The sequence below is a fragment of the Colletotrichum fioriniae genome, assembly GCF_027942845.1.
Source record: "Colletotrichum fioriniae strain IMI 355084 chromosome Unknown scaffold_10, whole genome shotgun sequence".
Classification (NCBI taxonomy): domain Eukaryota; kingdom Fungi; phylum Ascomycota; class Sordariomycetes; order Glomerellales; family Glomerellaceae; genus Colletotrichum; species Colletotrichum fioriniae.
The window spans coordinates 1,949,192-1,974,946 of NW_027076846.1; the positions used below are offsets into that span (position 1 = coordinate 1,949,192).

At 51.9% G+C, this 25,755-nt stretch overlaps 4 protein-coding genes across 4 annotated transcripts; 3 read left to right on the forward strand and 1 right to left on the reverse strand.

The window, feature by feature from the left end:
• Positions 1–9,439: 9,439 nt before the first annotated feature.
• N0V96_008556 (uncharacterized protein) lies at positions 9,440–10,462 on the forward strand (the record flags this gene model as incomplete). The annotated part of the gene is made up of 1 exon (XM_065758370.1): positions 9,440–10,462. One exon carries the CDS (start codon positions 9,440–9,442, stop codon positions 10,460–10,462), a length of 1,023 nt encoding a protein of 340 aa, XP_065613125.1.
• A 6,633-nt stretch (positions 10,463–17,095) lies between these two features.
• On the reverse strand, positions 17,096–17,425 carry N0V96_008557 (uncharacterized protein; the record flags this gene model as incomplete). Its single annotated transcript, XM_053190177.1, has 1 exon — positions 17,096–17,425. One exon carries the CDS (start codon positions 17,423–17,425, stop codon positions 17,096–17,098), a length of 330 nt encoding a protein of 109 aa, XP_053052599.1.
• A 1,734-nt stretch (positions 17,426–19,159) lies between these two features.
• On the forward strand, positions 19,160–19,981 carry N0V96_008558 (uncharacterized protein; the record flags this gene model as incomplete). Its single annotated transcript, XM_053190178.2, has 1 exon — positions 19,160–19,981. The coding sequence occupies one exon, from the start codon at positions 19,160–19,162 to the stop codon at positions 19,979–19,981; it is 822 nt and encodes a 273-aa protein (XP_053052600.2).
• Positions 19,982–20,360: 379 nt separating this feature from the next.
• On the forward strand, positions 20,361–20,894 carry N0V96_008559 (uncharacterized protein; the record flags this gene model as incomplete). The annotated part of the gene is made up of 1 exon (XM_053190179.1): positions 20,361–20,894. The coding sequence occupies one exon, from the start codon at positions 20,361–20,363 to the stop codon at positions 20,892–20,894; it is 534 nt and encodes a 177-aa protein (XP_053052601.1).
• Positions 20,895–25,755: the final 4,861 nt, after the last annotated feature.

Here is a 25,755-nt window from a genome sequence, read left to right on the forward strand (position 1 = left end):
TCCATCACAGCCTGGCAGACGAACGACTCAGGTCTGGCTCATGCTCGAATCGTCAAGTGGACAAGTTTTCTCTCAACCACAGGCTCATGCTTGTGTAATGTGTTGCCGGTTTCTTGCACCCGCTCGACGTCTGCCGCCCACTGCGCTTGCAACCACACCAATCCCCGGATTATCTGCCGCGAGCTTGAGCCATCTAGAGTGCAGCTTATCCATTTGCCGTCGAGATCGAGTCATGGACGCAAGGACGCGACATGTCAATAGCTGTCGTCACATATCTGACAAGGAGACAGCTGCCTCGCAAAGCTCAACGAACTTAACCGGGCCTCACCATAGCTTGCCGTGCAAACTGCACACGCATCTGCCCCGTCAAACTTACTCGAGCTTCTCTGTTCGAAACACGGGGCTATCACGACTGGCCGGGACGTCGTCGTTACTACGACACGCATCCACGACAAGATTCCAATCCCTAGCCTAATCCCCATCCTATCCTATCCTGGCACCCCAGACGCTGGTTCGTTTCTGCAACGGGCTCAACTGAGTGGACTTTGTGGTGAAACATTCTTCCATCATCAACGGGTGGGAGGAAACAACCATAATGGCATCATGTTGGCCACAAACGGAATGGATTGTCCCGTCGCCTACACTGGCACACTGGTCCATTTCGGAGCCGCGTGGCTGTCGACTACGGACTGGACTGTTGGTGTCCTGTGCCCTTTGTGGAGGTGGAGGGTCAGATCAATGCTAAAATCTCGGTCATGAGCGAGTCAACGTCGCCGTTTTTTTGCCCTCCCGCGGGCAGCACAGCCCCTCAGCCCCTCCCGTGTGGCATTTTTCATGCACCACTTTTGCTCGCCGCCCACTGACAAGCAATCGGCTTGAAGCGATCAGCGGGTCTTCTGCATTGGTAGCAGCACATTTCAGCTGCTCAAGGGGTGCAACGTACTCAACCACGGGGCCCCCCGTATTCGGTCTCTCATCCAGGTACTGTGTAATAGGTCCCCTGAGTTCTGCGTCTACTAACAGACTGCCTTCCAGTAACTTACATGCTCCTTCTGCCGGCTTCACCGGGGACCTCGCATTCCTCACGTTGCAGTGGCATTTTCAACGGCTTCGTCAACTCAACCTCCCTCCTTCACCAGCCTCCCGGTGCCTGCGCCACACGCGGATCTCCCAGGGTGGGGAGCACTCGCCACACCGTTTCTCCCCAGACCGGCAGTCCCTGTTCTTTTTTTGGATACACGCTCTTTCGGAACCTCGAGATCTGGGGAAATCCCATGGAGGACGATCGTCGATTTTCAGGGTTGTCAAATTTTCACGTCACCCCACGAGGCAGCTACGCAATTGAAATGATTTCTCGTTGACGTGTACGAATACGTATTCATGTCTTGCTCACCAGTACATCAGCTGTCGGTGGTACTTGAGCAAAATACGGCAGCTGTCGATACCCATCTTCTACTTGGGCACGGGTACGATAGCTGGTGGCGACTATTGGTATAATCCCCGTTGGGCTCAAGACTAGGCATGCCTTGCGCAGGAAACCTGTCCCAAACGAACCGTCCCGCTCACCTAAGGTACTGGGCTCAAGACTCAAGCTTGTCATGCTATTTTCGAACCAGCCTGAATCACTAGACAGATCCATGGGTCTTTGCAAGATTTCCGCTCAAGCGAATGTCGTTCTACTGGCGTCCGACGACAAATGACACATTAGGTATCACCCTGAATAAGGGCCATAACATGCATAACAATCTGCAATGGTAACGAATAACAGACCAAATATGCCCCTTTGCAGGAGGTTGATACAGTCTTGATATTCAACTTATTTTCCCGTGCTCCGCCAAAGCCATAGGATCTCCTCCCGCACAACCGTGCGGCAAAGCAAGATTTATGGGTCGCGGACCCAGCCACTGGGGTAGGGATCTGCCGTTGAGTGTGGCGACACCAGAAACGACACAGCCTGTGAATCTTGGCTTGGTGCTACCTTGTATGAAAATCCCGGGTCCGAAACCCCTTTCCCTTGGAAGACAGGATACTGATGTGACCTGTATGGCTTGCGATAACCTTGACATAGACAAGCCTTACATTCACTGATGGGAAACTCCATGTGACTCAGGTCAAGTGACGACAGTAGAGGTCACGAGCTCTGGCAGCCAACGGGCACTGGCTAGTGTCAAGCCAGCCACCCGAGGTGCGGCAAACAACGGTGGAGCCGCCTGCATCGACGACAGGCGAAGGCCGCGGGGGCCAAAAATAGGTAGTCAGCAGACGTACCCGTACCTACAACTTGCCGCGACGGCATAGGAGCCAACTTCTGCCGAGTTTGCTGCGAGAGAGACTCCACTGCGTCCGCTTGTTCGACTCCACGATGGCCCGTTTTGTTGCCTTTAGCCGCGTCTATGGCCGGACAGCCGCCGCTCTCTTACTGCTCTCAGACTCCCAAGCGAGCATTCACATCCGTCTAGGGTGTCATTGCGAACCCACACTGTCTCTCCCTGCGATGTCGACACCGAGTCGCAGAACAGCCAGCTTCCGCCTGTATGGGAATGTGGAATTTGGCAGGGAACCACGTATTCGGATCTATTTGCAAACAAGTCCGTTTTGCCACAATACCAATATGTCATGGTTCAACATTTCGTTCACAACGACATGGTACCCAGGATTTCCGCTTGCTTTCTGGACATGTCTCTGGGCAATACCCCCTTGTTTGAGTCAACAGCAACTGGTTTGGCATTTTGGCAACTCGATTGGACGGCAGATTAATTGTGACAGATCTCAATCCGCTTCTGGAGAGGTTCGAGAACGGTTATTTCTGCAACCGGGCACTCACGAACGGGGCAGGCCGTTTCCCAATCTGGTAATCTTGGTATGTAACGTCTCCTGATGACCATGACCTTGCTCACCCATCCGCCTGTCCCCTAAATTGGCGCCAAAGTCGTTGCGCCATTAACGCGGCCATTATTGCTCAGCGAGCTTCCGCTGCGTCCTTCAGGAGTCAAGGGGAAAGTCCTGGGAGCGTTTTGACTCCAACCGTCTCTCCTCATGATGGACCTCTTGGGCATTTAGCTCATGATTGGTCTAATATCGAGCCAGAATTTCAGTATTTTTGCCAATCACGATGAAGTCGCTCGGCCTTTTCCCGTCCAGGCCCACATAGCCCGAATCTGGCCGTCAGCTCAACAGCCAATGAGGCACCAGAAGCCAGCTTTTTCCCAACCACACCTCAGCTCACCTCGGCCGCTAGCAAGGACCGCAACCTTGCAAAAAGCTATCTACAGGCTGTCATTGCTCGACGTTTACACCCTCGAGTCCTCGACCACCCTTTCTATATCTCCACAACGATGTTGGATCCCGTTCCATTAGGATGGACCGACCCCCTTCGGCTCGGCGGCGATGCAAAGTTCAGAAGGGAGGAGGGCAATCCCACGCTTCCGGAAACGCTCTACACGCCAGTTCTCAGACGGAAGAGCAACGCTGCCATTGCGGTACGCCGCGCCATCTGGTCTGATATCGCTGTCCAAGGCGGAGCCCGACCGGGAGTATAGGCGATTGAATTTAGTGTTGATTCCTCTAGCGGTTCTTCCTTTGGCTTCTTAGGCCGCTCCAATCATGGTAGTGCCCTGAGTCTCGTGAAAGTCGAGCCGGCCCAGTAACTGCGACCCTATTCTCCAGGGAGGTCTAAGTTGCATATGGAGATGCCCAGTCGTGGTCACATGCGATGCCATGCGGGCTATTGGGCGTACCCGCCGTCGCGGCCGCGCCTGCGTCGTTTCAAAGGCGATCTGCTGCTAGAACCTACATGATGCAGGGCGAGACGCAGAAGTGTCCTCAGGCACCTGCAAGTCATAATGGTACTAATAATCGATAGAAAGTGAGAAGCAGCGTCCGGACCACACGACTGGTCAAGACAGACAGGCCATGTTATGACGATTATCAGAAGACAACTCATTCATCTCCGATGAGGTCTCAGCAAAGCCAATGCAAGATTGACCATCACTAACATGCTCTATTGTCATGGCTGTCTTGGCCATGACGCTGGTTCGAGGGGCTTGTCGAGTGTAGTCATGCCTTGTCCCTGGTCTAGCTAACAAGATGTAAGCCACGGTCTCCGGATCGTCGAAGGTGGATAGATACAGTCAAGTGCATAAGCGCAACCTCCTGACGGAACCTCAGGATAGTTTCCTAGCGGCAGACGAGTCGACATGGGCAGCTTGATTTTCTCGAGCCTGCATGTTACAGTACTACCCATCCTAGGTTGCAAAAAGGTCTGGACCTGCGCGGGCTGGTCTGCCCTTGAGCATGATATCACAAATACATTCCAATCATGGCAGCCCTCGCGACGATTGTACGCCGAAGGCTCTACACAAGCCGATCTGATACCTCGCAAAAAGAGCAAGGTGCATGATCAAGGAACATACGAGTAGTTGAAGCAGCGCGATGAGTAATATTTGCAATATGATATATCGAAAACTGCTTCTAGTGAGAAGGCCCGGCTCGGATGGTTTGAAATGACCGCGGAAGCGATCTAGACGGCCCCGGTGCATACCCAGCAAAGGGTTGACCCGATCATGGACACTTGTCAGACGAAGCACTACATGGACCGTGGACGTCGAGGCTACGGCTCATTCTTTTTTCACCCCACTTCACTGAGCATTGGTTTGGAGAAGGACTGGCAGCTCTTCAACCAGGACGCACCCTGCATCCCCTCAGTCAGGGGTATGCTTTTCACAAGATACATGTGAAAGGAGGCGCTTGGTGTTGGTGGGTGCCGGCAAGCAGGGGTAGGCATTCTTTGAGACAGAAACATTCCTGACAAGCAATGACAAGTCCCGATTGTTTCTTTTCTGTCAATCGGCTGTCCGGGGACTTTGGCAGTTGGGTTTGCAGCTTGTGCGACGGCAACGACAAGTCGGAGGTGTCTCTCATCGGGCCTGTCTCTAGCCGGAGAGACACGGATTCAGATTCAGAATTCAGACTTTACGCGGACGGGTTTCTCGTGGGATTTATCAAATCAGGATAATTGGCCGTGGACTTTTGCGAATGCAACAGAGTACAGAGAGGGGGAAAGTATCGACCTGGTGAAGAGATACCGGTGGAACCCCTGGTACAGTACTTGAACGACACTTTTCAGAACAAGGGTACTTGGCCCGAAGGTGGCGGCAACTTGCCATTGCAAGACTAGAACAACAGGCCCAGGAGCCCGGATTCCCTGTGTGTCCTCGATCGGGAGACAAGGCATCTCAGGCAATAGATGCACCGCAACGTATTCGTAAGGAGCGAGATATAGAGGAGGCAATTTGCGGCTACCACGACGACTTACCTGCCTTGTCTGGAATGTGGACGGACGGTGTATAAGGGTTGGTAACAAGCGTTGAGTTTAAGCGGCGTTTGCTGTCCCATCCATACTTTCTTGTTGTTCGCACAGGCCACGGAGCCTAAGGACTAGGACAGCAGTCCGGTTTGCCTCACGAATATCGGCACAGCGGGCTTGCCTACTAGACAGAACGCAACCCAGGCGGACAGGTGTTCAAGCATGAGCTCCGCCTGAAATGCCAGCTCGAGAGGCCACCTGGCGACCGCATCACTATATTTCACTGGAGCATGATGTCCGAGTCTCTTTGATTACCCGAGGCACGCGATTTCTCGCCTTCCCTCGCCTTGCGAAAGACCTCTGTGGCGTATCCGAGGACACGAGAAGCCTCTGAACGGGCCACGGACGACACCGACAAGCCACAGGCGCCTTACGCAGACCTGCGGAGAGGTACACACAGACACTTGTCTGAAAAGAACGGATCGAAAATTCGGATTGGGATGGCTTCCACGAGTTCTCACAGAAGGCGAAGGGAAGTTGGAAGGGCGGCGAGAGATACAAGTGACACTAGTCGGGCATAGCATGGCAGCAAGGCCAGGCCTACGCTTGCATCTGCACTGACATCGGTCATTCTCAGCTCGCTGCTAGGGATTTTGGGCTCTTTTGCGGGATCCGACGGTTCCCATTCGCCTGGCCTCTCGGATTCTGTCATTGAGCATATGCAGGTCGCAGCACAGCCCTGATCTTGTACGGCGGTCCCTACTATGATTTCTGGGGACCTTTTTTTTTTCTCCCCGTCCGTCTCTTCGCAAGTTTTTCGCCGCCGCCGCGCCGCCGTCGCTTTCGCTCGCTCGCTTCATGCAGAAGAAGCGCATGCGCTGCGCAGCTCGGCACGTACTTTGTACAGACTACAGAGATCGGATTCTCCTCTATTTTTTATTTTTTTTCTTATCCCCTCTTTGAAGCTTTTTTTAGAGTCTACATCGCTTTGGGTCCAGAAAAAGGGGAAAGATTTACACTCTACTTTGATGCTCATTGCCGTCAACCGAATCTGCCGCGAATCTTCTGAACCGGGATCGGGGCCGAAGGAGGGTGGACGGCAAATCAGAAGCAACAACCTGTGCCCAATTCTTTTCCCTACACTTTGGTCTGCGGATACTTTGCCTGGGACATACTGTATCCGTACATGGCCCCGAATCGATGCCGAAGTCTGTTCTGACCCAAAGACAGATCTACCAGAGCGCTTTGCGCCGTCTCCGGTGCCCCGTACCTGAGCCCATAGGAATCGCTCGTTTGTCTGTTTTTCGCCTTACCACGCCCGACCTAAGCAAGCCTTATCCGGGGGTCGAATGGATTGCCGAACTTGGTTCATTTGGTGCGCTTTGTCACCTCTTTGCATCGTGTTGGCGCAACCTCGAGATTGTTGGAACGATCTTCAAGACTTATCCTATATTTTCTCTAGGTCGTTGTTGGAGGTTGTATTCCACAGCGTTGGGCCTATAGCGAAATGTGGCGCAGATGCAAAAGACGACGCACGCCTCAGACAACGCTTTTCAGGAGCCACGCTCTCTCAAGTTTGGATAGTCTAAACCAAGACAGGAAACATGTGTCTGTCAAATCCTGACCCAAAAGGAATAGCGGGAAAAGGCAAAAGATACCCAAAGTCATTAAGTCGCTCGTAACGTTCCGGCTCAACGGGCAACCTGCCAGCCACCTCGCCTCAGTCAGCGCTCAGCGGCACTTCACCACCACCAGCCAACATGACAACGTTTGGTTACATCGCTCTCACTATCCTCACAGAAGGGTATTCCCACAGGCGGCAGAGTGAAAAACAAAGACTGAAGGGGGGAAAGGTGCTGGTCCAAGCTTGCGGCGTACGCAGGCGACGGCATCCGAAGCATTCAGGGAATTCCTGGGTTGCCCTAGGCCACCTAGCCTAAGCTTGCCAACCTGCCAAACCTTGCTTCGACTCACTCAGCTGTGTGGCTGCTTAGTTTATGTACCCGGGCACTCTGCAACTTGACATGACCAGACTCACAACATCCGTGCAAACGCCAAATGGCGGGAGGGAGGTGTGGTGTCTAGCTGCCTACTTGGTCCATGTAAGTGAACGAGGGCCTACCCAAGAGCAAGTCACTGAGCCGAGGTGGGCTGGAAACTCACTACTGCGTAGTGAGGCCAAACGAATTTGGTCGCGATATTGGCAAAAGAAGAAGACGAAGAGCGCATGATCGGTATGTCAATAGCGAACGGACTGGGCTCAAGAGGCCAACGACCAACGCAGGTCCATGTTCGTTGGAGTCCTCCCATCGACCGACTTTGACGTGTCCTATTACTGGATATTGTTACTAGATCCGCCACCGGGCTAGGATGCTCTACTGTATGGATACGCAGGCAGGTTGGCATGAGGAAGACGAGCATCAACGGCCCCAACACCAACGCCAGCAAGCAGGCCAGCAAGCCTTGGGCTCCAGCTTCCAGCTCTCCCCGGCCGCCGCCGCTGGCCCTCAGCTCCATAGTATGTCCCGTCATGGAGGTAACAAGGCCCAGTTGGAGAGAGGAGAGGGAAGAAAATGTATGGAGATCCGGACGAGCGCGAGGAGGAGACCTGGAAGCCGGCCCAAAATGCATGCACCGCGCACCGAAGCTACCTTAACCTGAGGCCTACTTGCGTACCTACCTAAATCGGTACGGATACAGAAAGAGCCAGTCATTCAGAGTATGCCTAGGGCCTGTCCTTGGATCAGACGCAAGTACCGGTCCATGGCCAAACATGTACCTCTGGGAGGTAGCTACCTATAGCAAGTAGTCCCCGGCGCCATAGGGAGATCCGATGCTACTGCACAGCGCGCTGCGCTGCCCCCGCCGGCGTGCATCATCCATGGATGATGGATCTTCTGCCTTCCTGTGTCTTCCAGCTAAGTACTCACGTACTGTGGTAGGTAAGGTACTCTAGACTCGAAGCTCTGGGTTCTAAGCTCCGGAACCTGAGAGATCTGGTTCTGACTCTATGTTTCTTCCTCTCTCTCTCTCCACTTGCTCCTCAACTCGTACGGGGTGCAAAGAGCGAGGAGCAAGGAGTAGCCAGTGACAAGTTCATAGTGGAGGTAACCTGCCACACCCTCCCTTCCTCCCCTTCCCCCCCTCCCTTTCTGCTTGCGCCCTCTTCCCGCCTCCTGGACCATGGACCATGGACCATGGACCATGGGGACCGCCTGCCGAAAGCCCACCGGGCTGGTTGAGGCGAATGGGAAAGAGCCCTAGGGTACTTCGTAGTCACTCAGCACCTACTTTTTTGGTGGGCGGGATTGAGGTGCGCAAGGTGCAAAAAGAGAAAGCAGTACGAATACTCCGTAGCAGGAAAAGCTCTGATGGGAAAACTCACTATCGTGTACCCCGGTACTTGTTCCTACCGCCAGACACACCCCTGTCCCACGCATAAGCCCAAGTCCTCGGGTACTCGTCACCACCTCCCCTCACCGTACCGCAGCCGCAGCAAGCACCACACCGGATGGGAGCGAGTTTACCACCCAACTCGTACCCCCATGACAGGCCTCGACTGCGCTGAACAGCAGTGCACATGAGTGGGCAAAGAAGGTTGACCGCAGGCTCTCTTTCTCTGTCTCGCTCTCTCTCTCTCTCTCTCCCCAAGCCCCAGGCGCCAGGGCTGTCTCTTTCTCGGGCGATTATAACACCCCACCACCCTCGCACCATATCCTGTCTTTTCTCACCCTCCCTCTTCCTCTTCACGAGCTCTTCGTCTACCTTCTTCTTCTTCTTATTCGCGGTAGCAGGCGTGCAAGCCAAATATCCCTTGTTATCCTCCCGGAATCCTTGGGACCGCCCAGCTCCGTCATCACTTGTTTCCTTTATTACTTCATTTTCCCTCCCCCGTCTATCACACCCCTCTCCCCCCGCTGTTCTCGAGGTGTCTACCAAGGTTCAAGATCAACAAGAATATCGTCCAAGATATCAACCACCCAAAAGACCTCTACCCGAGACTTATCCTTGACGAACACTACGACGACAACGATAAACGATCAACCCGCCTCTTTTTTTGTCATAAATCACGCCGTCCCTCCTCCGGTCACAGACTCTTCTCCATCCTCCATTCCAGATATCCCCGCCAACAACATGCCTGTTCAACTGCTGCCAGCCTCTGCGGCTGCTTTCGCCCCGAGAGCCTCATCCGTCAACGTCGTGCTGGGATCCAAGGTCGAGCCGTGGTTGACACAGACACTGAAGCGCATCAACCGGATCAAGCGTCCACTCAACAGCGTCCCTCAACATCAAAGATGTCTGACCGAGACACTTTCATCACCCAACGCCATCTGGACTCTCACTTCCATCATGCTTCCCAAGGCCCCAGAATCCGACTTGCGCCAAGATGAGAACCCCCTCGTCGAGGCACTGTTCAACTACCAGCTTCTCCACATTGAGGCCTACATCGTCCACGTCGATATGGTTCTGCGCAACGAGGTCGCTTTCAAGCTAACCACCGACTCAATAGACGCTTTGGTTGAGTACCACAAGGAAATTCACTGCGTCGACAGCAAGGCCAACACCTATGACTGGTCTGAGAAGGACCAACAGTGCAAGAAGCTGCATGAGGATTTCGTCCAAGCCATCAACAAGTTTGTCTACCGCACACATGTTACTGCCTTGGAAGGGCTCGAGGAAGAAGGCGCTGGTGAGCTGCTCTCTGGTAAGAGCGAGGAGGTGAAGAACAACATCATGGGCCTCATGAAGCCCCTCCTGCCTCCTCCTCCCCGTGTTGTCGATGTTATCAGACAGCCACCCCTGCTACCCAGCTCACCCGCCAACGCCAGCATCTGGTCGCAACCCCCTACGCCGGCCAGCCTAGTCGCCGTCGATGCGTGGAGAGTCCTGCCATCAAGTCCGAGCATTGCATCAACATCTCAGGAGTCAACGCCAATTTGGGCCAACATTGGCATGAGCGAGGTTCAGATCCCCTCCCCTACGCCTGCATACAGCCAACCTTTCTCCACGGCCGGGTTCTACTACAGTGCACCAGCAATCACGGCGCCCATCCCAGCGTTGCCTCTCCCCAGTATGTTCACGCCTCAGTGCGGCGTGAGTGTCGGCTACGGTGGCTTCGGCTGGGATCGCTACCAGGAGTACACGACAACGATGTGACAACCAGAATCCGTCACATCTGAGACTTACCCTGTCGTAACGACCTCATAGCATTGCCAGGCACGATGGTCCCATGTTTCCCGGAGAAAAGTTGAATTCCTCTCGGTCTGCTCGGCATAGAATCATCCACAGGCATATCGGCGTTTTGCATCAGCAGGGGAGCGAACGGTGTTACGGGACTCGCGAGATCAACCAAACAAAAAAGACATAATTGGGGGTTTTTTCTTTTGTCGGCAGCAAGCGAGCGTATGATTTTTCACAGTCTTTTCGATATCCGGGGAACAACAACCACCACCACTCACTCCGCCGCAAGCTCGGTCACCTTTCATTCGAATCATCTCATCATGGCTGGGCCCGGGGCGGGCATTTGAGTGCATTTACATTTGGGTTAGGGGGGTTTTTTCGAACATACAGGCGGCCTGTTCTCTTTTCCCCTTTCTCTACTATTTCCTTTGGGTCTTCTCTCATCTACACAAGAGGAACACGCAGCAATGCAAAACCCCCCCGCTCGGCTCCAGGCCTGGAGCCCGAGACAGAAGAAACCGACAACCTTTGATTCTCGATTCCCCCGTTTTGGATTTCTACTCTTTTTCTGTCTATTTTCTCGTTTGGTTCAAGAGGCTTTCTTAGAGATACCCCCATCGGCATTACACTGGATCGGAAGATACCAACCGCTGCGCATTTTGCTTTCTTTTCATTTCCTTGGGCTTGGATTCTTGTCTTACGGATGATTCATGACGACTATTTCACGACCAATGACGAATATTCACGACTGCGCGCTCAACGATACGAATCAAGACGACGTTGCTCCAGGCTTGACGCCACGACTACGATTTTCTTGGTTTTCTTCGCTTCGCACAGGCCATCGAATTTCAGTTAAAGCAAAAGGCTTGCAAACCGGACCGGATCCAATAATAGCAATGCTTTTTTGCAAAAGGTCGAAACACAAACAACAATCATCGCGTAGCTGAGACATGGTTGTATCAGGGATACAACGGTCAAGGCAGATACTGGCATCTCGACAAGATCTTTGGCTTCGGCCGTCCCCTCGAAGCCCATCCGCGGTGCAAGAGGAGACGGCTAACATGGAAATGGAGGAGAGATGGGACTCGAATCAAGAGAACAAAAGAAGCTGGGCATCGCATAAAGAAACATCTTGCTGGGCAAGATACGATGCAGAGACCTCTGGCCATAGCCTCGGACTCTTTGCTCACACTCGCGATAATCCCCGCTTGACTTACGCGGACGCGAACGAACCCAAATCAGGCCATGCTGATTACCCCACCTGGACACAAGTACGACACTACGGAAACCTGCGAGTCGGGACTGGATGTGAACGGAACGTTGTTACCGGGCTGGGGGTCATTGCGTGGAATCTGGGGAAGGGGGGTCGCGCCCGTGGTAGCTTCGAGTTAGGGGGAAGCGTGAGCAAGGAGCAAGGAGCAAGAGGCGACGTGTAGCTCGCCCTCCTGCATGAGAGACCCCGCTGTCGACGAAGAAGACTCGGAGAAGCATTGGATTGCTTGGGCGGGGGACCAAAAGTCGCCTGGGAACACGAGCCGGGTTTCTGGATCTGCTGTGCAGGACAGATAACCTTGACTTGGCTGTTTCTCAAGCGGCAGAGGGTGCAGGAAACCCTTTTTTTTTTTTTAGCAAGGGGGAGAATATCATGAGCGACCTTTGACAAACCCTGGAGGTTTCTGGTCTGGGTCTGGCTTACACGCAGCTCAACTGGTTATTTTGCATTTTACGCTATTAGTTAATTCGAACAAAATTCTGTTCACCAATATGTGTCTCGTGTCTTGCCCCTCATGCATAAGTGACTCTTTTTTTCGTTGTTTTTTTTCCACAATTTTGTCCCTCACTCTTTGCCCCAAGTGCGGAGGAAGGTCAACGAGCAGGCACGTGGGTTGTGTCAGCTGGGATGTTGGGAGAGAGGATTTTTACAGTAAGCGTTAGGAGTAAGTACAAAAGCCGGCGAGACCCTGGGGTTGAGGGTTGAGGGGGATCTGAGATGCTGGGTTGATGGGCGCGATGGGGGGAACAGAGTTGGGACGCTCGCATGTTCACGCACTTTTGGGAAAGAAACAGGAAAAAGATCTGCCCCTCCATCTTGCAAAAGTTTTGTTTTTTTCAGCTTCACCTCAGTAAGGGGAGAGAGGTGAGGAGAGGGGGAAAGGGTGGTGTCAAGTGGTGGTGTGCTTATCCCCTTTGAAAAGGAAAAAAGGAAAAAAAAAAAAAAAAAGGCCCCCCGCGTTTCTACGTTTCTGCATGTTTCTCTATTTTGGGCATCAAGTTTCGACAGGACCATCCATCCCGGTCTTGGGGAAGCAATACTATCCAGACCCGTGAAATCTGACAAGCACAGCTCGGCTGCGGCAGGGAGTCGAGGGGGAGGGATGGATAGGTAACTCAAGGCGCATGAAGTCGGGCAGATAAAGTGCCAGTTTGGCCAGCCTCGAAAACCAAAGCCAACATAAAATAAAATAAAAAGATACAAAAGGTTTTTGAAGGGTCCAGGTCCAGGTTCGGACGGGTTGGTGATGGTCTTTGAGGTTTTTTTTTTCCTTTTTCCTTCTTCTCAAAGTCAGCGCTGTGCATCCAACGCATGACTCGGCAGACACTTATACCGTCGAGAGTTCGTCACTTTAAGGGGAAAGCTGTTTCTCATGGTCTCCAAGATCGTTGCTCGCGAAAGCGACTGGTCCCCCAGCTGAAAGCGTCTTCAGAGTTGACAGCTAACTGTATCGGATTTAAGCATTGTTCGAGAGGCAGCAACAAAAAAAGCCATCCTTGGAGACGTTTGGTGTAAGTGACCTGCTCAGAGTGCTGTCCGTCCTCTTCGGTCTCGGGGGCAGAACCTGTGGCAAGGTAAGATGATAACCAACCCCATCGAGGTAATGTAATCGTCATGATTTGACTCGCGATAAAAATCAACTTCTATATCTCCCACACCCGTCCGAGATCAGCCAACTCTTTCGAGACAAGGGCGAGAGCAAGAATCTTGCGAGAAAGCGAGCCTGTCTAAAAGTGTGGACAGCACTGAGCGGGAAGTTCTAGAAGACGGGGGTTTCTAGGGACGATCAGCGGGTATCACTGATCACTGCGTCTGAGCGCTTGCCGGCGGGCACAAAGTGATCAACCATCCTGGTCTGGCCGCTGTCGGTCAGTCGTCGCACGCCCAGCTTACACATGTCCACCCCCTACCTGGACCACACCACCACCATGCCTCTCGGAACACGGTCCAGCTCCAAAGTCGGCCCTTTGCTGGCAGGCAGGCGCTGGCAGGTAGGCGCTCGCACGGACGGGGGAACGTCTGAACGTCGGGGGAATTCTTGTTCTGTCGGATGTCGACAGGCGAGACAGGTGTAACGGGCGGCCAGATGGGTTCAGCCGGTCCCGGGGAACGGGGAAATAGAAGCAAGGGAACTTTGGCACGGTTTCAACCATGGCATTCGGCTCTCTGGTTACGACACGCACGAGTTTCGCTATTGAGACGGCGTTAGAAGCGAGCACGCGAGAGAAGGAAAAGGGGTAAAGGGGGAGAGGCTTATCTCGCAGTGTCGCAAGCTCGGCTACTCAGCTGAAATAAGGTGGGCGTTTGAAATCGGGTTTCTGTCTAGCTATTTGATATATAAGATTCGGGTTGGCATCTATCATGTTTTGGGACGCAGGTGGTGCTGACGGGTGCTAGGGATGGTGCCATCCGCCGCTGCTGAGTTGTTTGAGGCTTCACGGAAGGAAGAGTTACGCGTCCCTGCTAGGCTACTGCGCTGAGCGAGAAAAGCGAAAGAGGTTGCATATTGGATACAAAGGGTCGCAGTCGGTAGGTTGTTTAGGGGGGGCGGATTTCAGGCTGAAAGTCTCCTACTTGAGAGATCGTGGAAGTTGGGCATTTGACTTTGCTCGTCAACTAAATGTCGACAAAAGACTGTTGCACTTGGCGACTCTAGGCTCGCGGTGCATGAAGCATTGCATGGGGCTGATAACTCCAACGCATAAAGAGGGGACGTTTTGCTCCGCGCTTGATACGAAGCAAGATCGCTCTTATTTTTCGTTGATTCGCCGTTTTGCTTTTCGTCTTGTACGGAATGTCTATGCCGACAACGAGAACTTACACTGGTCCGGAAGTGCAATTCTGGAAAGCTGAGTTTGGCGGGCCAAGTCTAGTCTCTTCGCAATGGCAACGTTCCATGTCACACCCCTTGGTCGGCATTCGGAGACGGAAGGAAGAGAGGGGACGGGAAGGAAAGCCAAGGTGATGCTGAAGTGACTTGATGGGATCAACCCAGAAGACCAACGAGCCATAGACAGACAGGGAGGATGTGGCTTGCCACTTACAGCTCGCAGGGATGCGAGCCTGAGTTGCGGCTGAGTCGCCCAAAGAGGATGGTGGGGTGTTATGGCGAGCATGCCATCTTACTTGCTGTCCGTGCAAAGATACGTGCCCTCCCGACAAGACTTTCCCTCTCGATGAACAGTCAAACGTGGTGGCCGCGGTGGTGTGGTGGTGTTGGTGTGTTGGTGGCTGTGCAGATCCGCAGTGCTCCAAGTCCCATCTCACTTTGAAACGAAACATTCTGTGGGGGACACGCGAGGAGCCTGTAGGTATTCGTACGGACAACCGTCTCGCTCCCACATTGGTCGGCGTACGAAACCGGGGTCATGGACGGAATGGGCTCCGGAGGGGTTCCGGGGGAGAGCATGCCCTTGTCTGGCATATTTGCCACTTCCGCCATCGACCAAAAAGGGGGGCGGCGAACGGATGCGACCGAGACTCAATTCCGCCTAGATGCCTTGCGACATCTTATTGGGCCGCGGCAACGAGACACGATCTGGCGTAGTCTGGTCAAGGACGAGTGTGGGAAAAGGCATTGGATACCGTTGGAAGGGATCCGCGATGCCGAGTTTGGGGTCCATCTGAGATATGTTGCTTTGGCAGCCATGCCCTGGCGTGGAACGACGGTTTGAAGGGTACTTGGACCAGCCGTTCTGCAAGGTGCAATCCGTGTCGAGAGATTCGTCTTGCCAGCTGCTCGTAGCATCTACATCGTAGGCGAAGTTGATCCCGTAACTTGCGCGCGATAGGAAGAGCGTAAATGCCATTGCGAATTCTGAAGCTCGAGCCTGGCACAGTCAGACGTTGAACACCATTCAGGAGCGGACAAGTGCGCCCGCGAGGCTATCATTCGAGGTCAGCCACTTAACATCGACTTGATCTTACTTGTAGGATCTAGATGAATCCTATATCGCATTTCAACAAATTAGATATCGTTCTTTTGCGAGGATCGACAGGTCTAGGACCATCCTGGGATCGCCCACATGTAGGATCGAGGCGTCCTTGACGCCTGTCGAAGACATAAGTGTATTTGGCACTGAGATCTCTGCTCGCCATGATCATCGACGCTGAGTGGTTTTCGGCAGCATAACTACTCGTCAAGCTGCAGATTTCCAAGCCGGGCGCTATTGCTAAGTGATCGACGATACGACAGCTACCCCAAGCTAACTGTGTTGATTGCCTATCGTCGATGCGCGGGTGGGTTGCGACGAGATCGCAGATATGGCCACGATTGAAAGACCGAACGAGTTCCTTGAAATAATGATTGTCATCCGGCTTTCATCGAGGGGGTATTGCAGTCTACCTTTGCTCGGGTCTTCTTCCAAACGCCTCGCCAACCTCCGACTTGCTTGGTATCTGAGGGCCAATGATAAAAACTGGTGGGTAGGGAGAACATAGAGCGGATAAGGTACCATCCGAGGGCAAACAATACACGCGTCGTAAAATACCTAAGTCGGCTTGATGGTTTAGCCATCGATATGTGTGTGAATTGTGTAGATGGAAATTGGGTGTCAGAGAAGAAGATCCCGAAAATTTCGGTAGATTATGACGGTCATGGGCTGACCGTACTTGCTCTGTTGAAATTACTCTTTGTCGATCCACCCCCTCTCTCTCCATAGCCCGTGGCACTTGTATACTTACCGCAGTTGTACTTTCTTCTTTGAAGCGATAAAGGAGAGTAGAAAGGAGGAGGTGCACCTGAGGTACGGCAAGAAAGGGCCATTCCCGTCGTAGGAAGCTCTTTCGCACTGCGGTGCTGCATCGTGGTGTATTGTTGAAGTCGGAAGTAACAGCCCTTGCTGCATTGCCATCTTGAAGTAGTAGAGGGAACAAGGACGGAAGAACAAGTTCTCATTCGTGAACCATTCTCGTCAGTCGTCAGAGGGTTGCAAGTTACTAATGCAAATCGAATCAGTCTCTATTGCCACTTCTAGGTGCCGTTTCCGCTAGACAAGGTCTGAAATGATGAACAGGTTCACGGATTTTGGTATGAAAAGAGCGTCTAGAAGTTGGCACCACGTAGCCCATAATCTCGTTAGAAAAGCTGTAGCTGGCACTGTAGTCAAAAAGCGCTTTAAAGTTTAAGCTTTGAGCCCAAGCTCTGTTGCTATCTATGGGGATAAGTCTTCATGAATACATGTCAAGCTAGATCAACCACCGTGCAAGTATTCAGTCGAGCTCGCTTCTTCTGCCAACAGAGTGACGGCTGCATTGTCGAGATGAAGCCCTTTCGCCACTGGTACCACATGAAAACGCGGACAGGCCAGGCCCGCCCTGGGTGATTTTCCATGTACTTAAAGCTTCTGGCCATTCTCAAACCATCTCTTGAGAATCTGAATCTCCTCGTCAGTGAGAGCGGCCTTGTCGGTGCCGTGTAGTGAGATGACGTAGGCCACAAGACTACCAGACTTGGTCGGATCGTCGGCCAGTCCACGAGTCTCGAGGATGGCCCGGGCCTGTGATGGGTCTTTGACGAAATCGAAGAGGAGAGACAGCTCATCAGAGTCGAGGATGGGGCAGGCGTCATTGTTGCGGTTGATGATCTCCTGTGCCAGAGTATGGCTTTCGATCATCTCGCGAGGAGAGGGGCCCGTATAGGGGGCAGACTCGACGGCGGCGGCCATAGCTATTGTTTGCAGGTATGAAATTCGGTATGGATCTTAACTTCCGACGGATTATTTTCAGTTGATTGAGATGGATCGACTGCTGATGAGGACACAGACGGTTTTTTTTTCTTTCTCAAACCGCAGAGGCAACGTGGGGTTTTATGCTGGACACGTGAACGCACTATTCTTTGGTTCCAGGCAATCGCGTATTGCATCAACCATCTACATGAACAGGCACCGAGGAAACATCGGTCTTCACTTCAAAGACTGAAAACGACATTCTGTGCAAGGAATTGAAACCAAGCGATGGCACCAAGGGAAGCAGTGCCTGAATTAGGCAACAGCATTGATGAATTGCCGCACGGTGAGAGAGACCTGCCGGGATCAGAAATGGTTTTGTGTTTCTCATTGGTCGTGTCACAGACTTATCACAACCTCATAACCAATTCTAACGAAATTCTGTTCAAAATTGGTCCAGACTATTGGTAAACCGGGCAACGTCAAACACGATGTTCTCAACTACTAGGCGTCTACGGCGAGTATGGCGAGAGTTTCTTGAGGCAACAGCCCTTATAGCCGTGTAGGGAACAGTATTCCCGCCCTTTTTCCTGCTACAGTTCATCAAATGTGATTAAAGACTTCGTTTTCTGTTACCAGCCCGCAATTGTGCCAGTTGAACAGCTAGAAAATCGATAAGCGTTGTCGTAGGGCGATCTTCTGAGATGCTTCATGCACAATCCAGGCAGCCATCTAGGAAGCCGTCGGACGGAATACTCAAGAGCTTAAAACTTAGGCAAGCTTCCTTTTTGCTTTCTTTCATGGTATCAGCGAGATCCAAAGAAACCGATCAACTTGAAATGGCAATGGCTGAGATCATCGTAAATACGTCGGGGATACTGGCTGGAGGAGGACGTGGAGGCGGTGCCGGTGCGAAGCCGGTATCCACCACTGACGGGCCGCTCTCGGGCGACCCACCTCCCGAATAATACAGGCGGCCGGCCGACATTTCCATCTGAATACCCTCCGGGACTGCTTGGAAGACCTGGTGAAATGACAACTGATGCGTGTTGAAGATTGTCAGATGATGATACCAGCTCATGTCAAACTGCAGTTCGGATGCGAGTCGAGGTCTACTGCAAGCAGTGGTAAACCCAGTACCTTACATTACGAGTAGAAAGGGATGACATTACGCATAAAGGCGAAAGGAAATTACGAGTGAGCGTATTGAAGCTAACTTTAGGATCTCGGGAAAGTATAATAAAGTTCAATCAATCACAGGTGGCAGTAGATTTTCTTTAGGAAGAACACCTCCCCGTAAATTCGGCAAAGAGTTACTGAAAAGGACAGCGTCATCCCGAGACCCGCCTCCGCCCCCGCCGGTACAGACTACTCCCATTTTCCTAATCAAGAAACACTGCAATGAGGCTCTGTTACCGTCCAAGGAGCAAGTTTGGCCCAATTAAGATGGCGGCCAAAGAAAAGCGGCCCGTCGGTCCTTGCTGACGGCCCGACCTACACATCTACAACGCCCGTTCAGTGTCAGCTTTGCGAGACCGAAGTCTCTTGGCTACCCTTGGCAACGATGACGAGCCAGAGGTACGAGAAGTTGATGCATCTACGGATATATAACAATGGCGAGTGTCATCTCAGCTGCTACTCAGACAACCATATCATATCAGACCTCCACACTCATATCTTGAGAAAGGAGAACATCGGAGACTCAAGAAATACGACCATCACGTCGACTCCAAAATGGCAACTCAAGATATCATTTTTATCTTCCAGGCCTTCGTGGACGCAGTGAATAACAAGAAGTGGGATGAAGTTCACACTCACCTTCAGCCGGTAGTGAGAGCAACCTACAACGAAAGCACAGAAAGCAGAGACCAATTCATCAAACGCCTCACCGCAACCGCCGAGAAAGGCAGCCACCTCAGCGCAGACCAGTTGACCGTCAACGAGGCCGCTCAATCCCTCGGCGCCCGCTTCATCACGACCACAAGCGATGCCTCCGAGGGGACCCCATCCAAGGTCTGGGACCTCGTCCTCGTCTTCTTCGAAAACGGCAAGATTGCCCGTCTCTACCAGGTCGCGAACCAACAAAGCCGAGGAGTAGGCCCCGTGCCCGCCCCGCCGTTCGTGCCCGAGTACGCCGCCAAGGCCTCCCAGAATCCAATCTCGGCCGCCGAGATCGAGACGCTGTACCGCAAGTATATCTACAGCTACAACGACGGCACCATGCCCACGGTGCTGCCGGCGTTGTGGGCGGAGACGATCTCGATGCATGGGAATCTGGTGCCGGCGGTCGGGGCCGTGGGGTTCCTGGGCAAGATCCTGCTGCCTGTCATTGCCGGACTCAAGTATGAGGTTGACAAGTTTGTGGTTGATGAGAAGAAGCAGCAGATCGCCGTCAGGCTGTCCATCTCGGGCGTGCCTCAGAACAAGAATCTGCAGAAGAACGGCCCGGATGGGAAGGTTACTGTCTATGAGCATGCTTTGTACGGATACGAGGAGGGCAAGGTTGCTTGGGCTTGGGCCGCACAGGCTTTTGACATGAGACCTCCCTCGTTGTAGAACCGTGGTCAGGAGCGCTCACGTAATTGATCAAAGTAGGTAGTGTCTTGACTTTTGGTTAAGCTTAGATCCAGACGCCATAATGAAGCAAATTAAATGGGCAGACTTGTATCATAACCGATTGACTGATATTGTGCTACATATGGCAAATCCTGCTATATTTGGGTAAAAACGCAGTTCAAACCCTCAAATAGACTTTGAACGAGACATAGAGGTGAACTCGAGGTGCTTAAAAACACAGAGTTCCGCAACATCTCCGTTGCCACAACTACCTTGTTGTCGTCTTCTGGCCATACCTTATATAAAGTAGTGAGTAGATGCCGGAAATCGACTCTTAGCTCTGCGCTACATGAAGATACTTCCGACATCAAAGTCCAAAATGCCTAAAGCAAACAGTAAGAAGCTGGCCACGGCGCAAGTGTCACTCTCGACATCTCCCAAGCTGACGACCTCATTTATCAACACCGACCCAATTCTCGGACACAACATCAGGGTTCTCATACACGATTTCCTGGAAGAAGCAAAAGACCCTGACGCGCAGCAAAGAATCGACTCAACGACCGAGGCCAACTACATTAGTGGCCCTTACTTCAATCAAGAACAAGCCAAGCAAGTCAGGGAAGCCATTGTGGACGTAGAACTTCCGATCAATATCTCTGCACCCACCCGAGACAACCACGAAGTCCGCGAAAATGAGGAAAGTGATCTCAGGGCCAGGGTAGACGGGCTGACTGTGGAAGAGGCTATCGAGACAATCATGAATGGATTCTTGGATAAGCGTAGGGCCAGCGGAGACGCTAGGCCTTGCGGACCACACGACCTCGCTCCGGTATATGCAGCACTGTTCGGCATACACATGCTCGAGCTGCAGTCCCATCAATTCTTGAGTCGGCTGAGAAGGAGCGGGGTTTGAAGTCGTTCCTTGTCTCCACGCCTTCGGAGACGGAGTTCCCGCCGAAGGTACCTCAAATCTTGGGGTATTCGTTGGCCATCTCGAAATATGAGATGCAAGAAGAAGATACAGGTATCTGACGGTTTCCCCCCTCAATCGATCGTAATACTTACATCTTCTAGTCATTCATATGGTAGGACTATTGCGGACTTCTATGGTCCACACAGATGGAAGACATCGGGTCCTTTTCTGCCTACTCGCTTCCCCTCCTGTCAGCCCCGAAGTATGCACGTAGTTTCTTTTCCTTCTTCCAACAGTCCACGAAGCATGTTGGGCCGTGTCATGCGCCCAACACGGTACAGATCAGAGACAGGGGCGATCAACGCACAGAGACGTGATTGGTCTCACCGCAGCCAAGGACAACAGTGCCCAGCCGTTGGAAGCGAAGCGCCAAATCGCAGGCCACCGATTAGCTCCCAAATTCGGGACTCTGCAGGTTTACGACCGGTGTAGGGTTTTAGGGATTCTAGCTTGGGCCGTCTGCATGCTGTATGATTCTATCACCAACAGGCTCAGTTAATGTTGCCTGGGTTGCGGTGTGTAAGAGATAGACTTGATCGTCGGATACAAAACCATGGAAGCCGGGTCGCGGCCACTTCGCAAGTGTTTCTCTCCACTATCTCGGGAGTTTTTCTACTGTGTAGACCAATTTTTTGGCCTCGATCCAGTCGCTCGGAACAGCTGATAAATACATCGGGACGGCAGTGCAGATGAGCGCCCGCGGAGGAGGTTCCTCGGATAGATCCGATGCCGCCTCCCCTATGAGCATTGCGTCGGACACTAGTGATGAAGGTATTGAACTCGAGGTCGGCGACAGTGTGAGTTGTCTATAACTCGCCCTATTATAGACGTAAGACAGTTGGCTTATGTTTAAAAGGACAATGATTCGACCCTTGACGACCGGATGTATGAAGACCTTGAGTTACCACACGAGGTTAGAGCTAATGACGTAGGTCTTCGTACACCAAGTCGGTTACCTCTAGTGTTGTGGATTACCCTACAGAACATGGGCGGCGATACCACGCGTTTAGAGCGGGAGGTGAGTGTATCGAGTCTTCTACTGCGGCAACATGCTGACCTTGATACGGCGTACTTTGCTCCGAATGACGAGGTAAGCAATCAAAATACTAGAAGAGAGCTACTTGTTCTGACGAGGTGGTTGTGTTGCTGCAAGGATGAACTAGGTCGTTTGGATTACAATCACGAGCTAGTTCTGAAGTTCCTCCAGTACAACCTCTTTCTAGCCCCAATCGACGTGAAGAAGATGCAACGAGTACTTGATATCGGCACTGGTACAGGTATCTGTGAGTCTCCAATCAATGCGTGCCAGAGTGTTTAAGCTTATGACTATTAGGGGCGATCGAGATGGGCGACGCTTTCCCGAATGCGCTGGTATGTACTACTAGGATCTGATGATACAGTCGGAAGCTGAGAGTCAGCAGATCATCGGTAACGACTTGAGTCCCGTTCAACCAAGACTGTAGGACATGCAACCCGACTGCCTCTCTAGTCTCTGATGTATAGCTAATCATTAAAAGAGTCCCATCCAATGTCAGGTTTGAGATTGATGATGTTGAAAGTGATTGGGTTTATGAAGAACAATTCGACCTTATCTTCAGCCGCTACATGGCTGGATCTCTCTCCGACTGGCCAAAATTTGTGAGTAGAGCATACGAGTATGTGACACTGGATGGGAACGACAAAATACTGGATGTCTGATGACCTTCTTTTCGCACAGGAATCTTCGGCCAGGTGGATGGGTTGAGTTTCAGGACTACGACTTTGAATTCTCGTCACTTAACGGAAGCCTAAGGCCCGACCACAAGACACATCAGTGGGATCATACTTTCCTAGAAGCAGCCAGGCTCTGTGGTATTGAGCCATGCCCTGGATCTAAGCTGAAGGGCTGGGTGCAGGCTGCAGGATTCATCAACATCGGGCACAAGACAATCAGGGTGCCTATCGGGCCGTGGGCCAAAGACGAGTTCCAACAAGAAATTGGCCTGGGCAACTTGATACAGCTTCTAGACGGGCTCGAGGCGTTCACATTGAGGCTATTTTGTGGAGTTCTTGGCAAAACAGAGGAAGAGGTCTCGATACTGTTGTCCGAAGTTCGCCAAGAGCTGAGATCGCAAGTCTTCCACGCCTTTGGCGAATTGTGTGTACTGCTCTAGGAAGAATAAGGTACGATGAAATGTAGCTGACAAGACTAATAGTCATGTAGTCTATGGACAGAAGCCAGAGTAAGAATTTTTGTATGTAGAAATATTCTGCCCGTGTGAGGTTCACGATTATACCGTCTTGAATAATAAATTCATGCTATGTGTGGCAGAGAAGGGAACTTGACCAATAACACCGATGTATGGCAATGAATCCAACAGCTCTGTTATGAAGTCTGGCTATATCTTAGTTCTGAATCAAGGCTTAGGCTACTTACTTATCTTCATGGAATCAACATCGAGATGCCACACGGCCACAAGGCATTATTGAGAGGCAGAGCCATGATTTGCTTGGCCTGCCTCGGTTGGCGCAGCCCTCTATCAGCTTTCCGGTTCAATCCAGTAACGATAACTCATAGAGAGGGGTACGCTTGTTGTTTTATGCATCGCTCCGGATTAGACGGACTTAGTATCCACTGCAAGACCGGGGAGACCGGAATCAACCGTCTTAATTGGTCTTGACTGAACAAAGCCCGACTGCAACCAACGGCCAACACCCCGCTGCTGGAACCGTTGGCAACGCTCTCATTTGCTAAACATCCCAGAGGTATGCAGGCAAAGCTGATGAACGGCACGTTTATTTGCGTATTCTGCATGGCTGAACACATTTCGCGCACCAACATCGAGGTGCCAAATAGCCGAGAGCCCGCAGGATGCAGGGAAACCAACAACAAGTACAAAGGTGGCTGATTATCTGGCTTAATCTACCTTTCACTGAGTCTTTCCAACTGGTGTTCACTGTTTCAGTCATTCTTCATCAACCCCGAGTTTCATAGAATTGCATTACTTGAACCGGACTCTCGGAACGAATACGCCATCGAAATCCATGATGGCCGGATCACCAAGCGCTCAATCGCCGGTGCCCGCCTCTCCCTCGGCGGCAACGGCTGCATCTCCCGCCAAGTCAAAGACCGCGTCACCGAAAAATAGGAGCCCATCGCGATCAAAAACTGCTTCACCAGTAGCGCAGAACTCATCCGCAGGCCAAATTGCAGACGAAGTTGCAGATGATATTGAGGTTGACGAAGGACTCAGTGTTCGTAGTCTATTTTCTTATACTTGAATGAAGACCGACCTCGTTAACATAGGGCTCAGGTCAGCGATGGAGCCTCAACTATTGATGATCAGATGTACAGTTCCACCTTATCCGATGTTTCCAGGCGTGAAACTCACACCCTGAGCCAGATCATCCTACACAGCTTCCTTAGGCTCTAGTGTCATTGACTATCCTGTAGAGCATGGCCGGCGTTATCACGCTTTCCGAGGTGGAGGTCAGTATACTGTCGCCAATTTGTGTCGCTCTCATGAGCTAACAAGCAACAGCTTACTATGCTCCAAACGATGAGGTGCTGCCATATTCATCCTGAGTAACAGAACACCTATTGACAACCACATTTGAATAGAATGAGATGGACCGTCTTGACTTCCTCTCGACCTTGATCTTCAAGGCCATTGGCAAGTTGTACTTAGCTCCAATTGAGCAGAAGAAAACTCATCGCATCTTGGACATTGGCACTGGGACTGGAATCTGTGAGTAGATCAAGTTCTTTCTATCCGTACCACTCCAACCAACTGACAAACACACAGGGGCTATGGAGATGGGAGACTTGTTCCCCAACGCCGAGGTGCATATTCGTTCCCAGAAATGAGTTGTACTTTAACGGCAGGCCGAGAGCTGACTGAGTGGTTGGAAAGATAATCGGAAACGACCTGAGCGCAAATCAACCAACTTGGTACGAGCCAAACACTGATTCTACCTTATGTGATGATTTCTAACGGGAATCAGGGTACCATCAAACGTCAAATTCGAGGTCGACGATGTCGAAAGCCCTTGGCTGCATACAACCAAATTTGACTACATTTTCTGCCGGTCTATGGCCGGTGCTATCGCTGACTGGCCCAAGTTGGTCAAGAATATTTACGAGTAAGTGCTCGAACATAGCATCATCAGATTGCACTACTAACAAGTCACTATAGCAATACTAACGCCGGAGGCTGGGTCGAATTTCAAGACTGGGATCTCCTATACCGCTCTGATGATGGCTCCATCACCGACGAGCACGAAAGTCTAAAGATGAACAAGACATTCATCAGCACCTGCAGGCAAATTGGACGTGAGCCCTGTCCGGGTCCCCTGTTCAAGGACTGGGTCAGGGAGACCGGCTTTACCAACATTACCCATGAGACGTATAAACTGCCAATTGGTACTTGGCCCAAGGATCCCCATTATAAGGATCTCGGTCTCTGCAACCTCATCCAGATCCTGGATGGTTTGGAGGCTTTCAATTTGAGACTACTTACTGGCGTACTTGGCTGGACGAAGGAAGAGGTCATGGTGATGCTAGCAGCTTGTCGAAATGAGCTGAAGACAGGCGTCTTCCATGCTCGCATGGAATTGTGAGTTTCTTTCTCTCATTTCTCGTTCTTGATTCAGCTAATAGTGAAACCTCACAGTCACGTTGTTTATGCTCAGAAACCAGAGGAGGAAGCTTAGTTTAGCCGCAGTGACCAGAAAGAAAGCATGGTGGTGTGATGGGAAAGGCTTCCATCCTGGATAAATTGTCCGTCCGAGTAACCCGCCAGAAATTGAAACATGTATATTA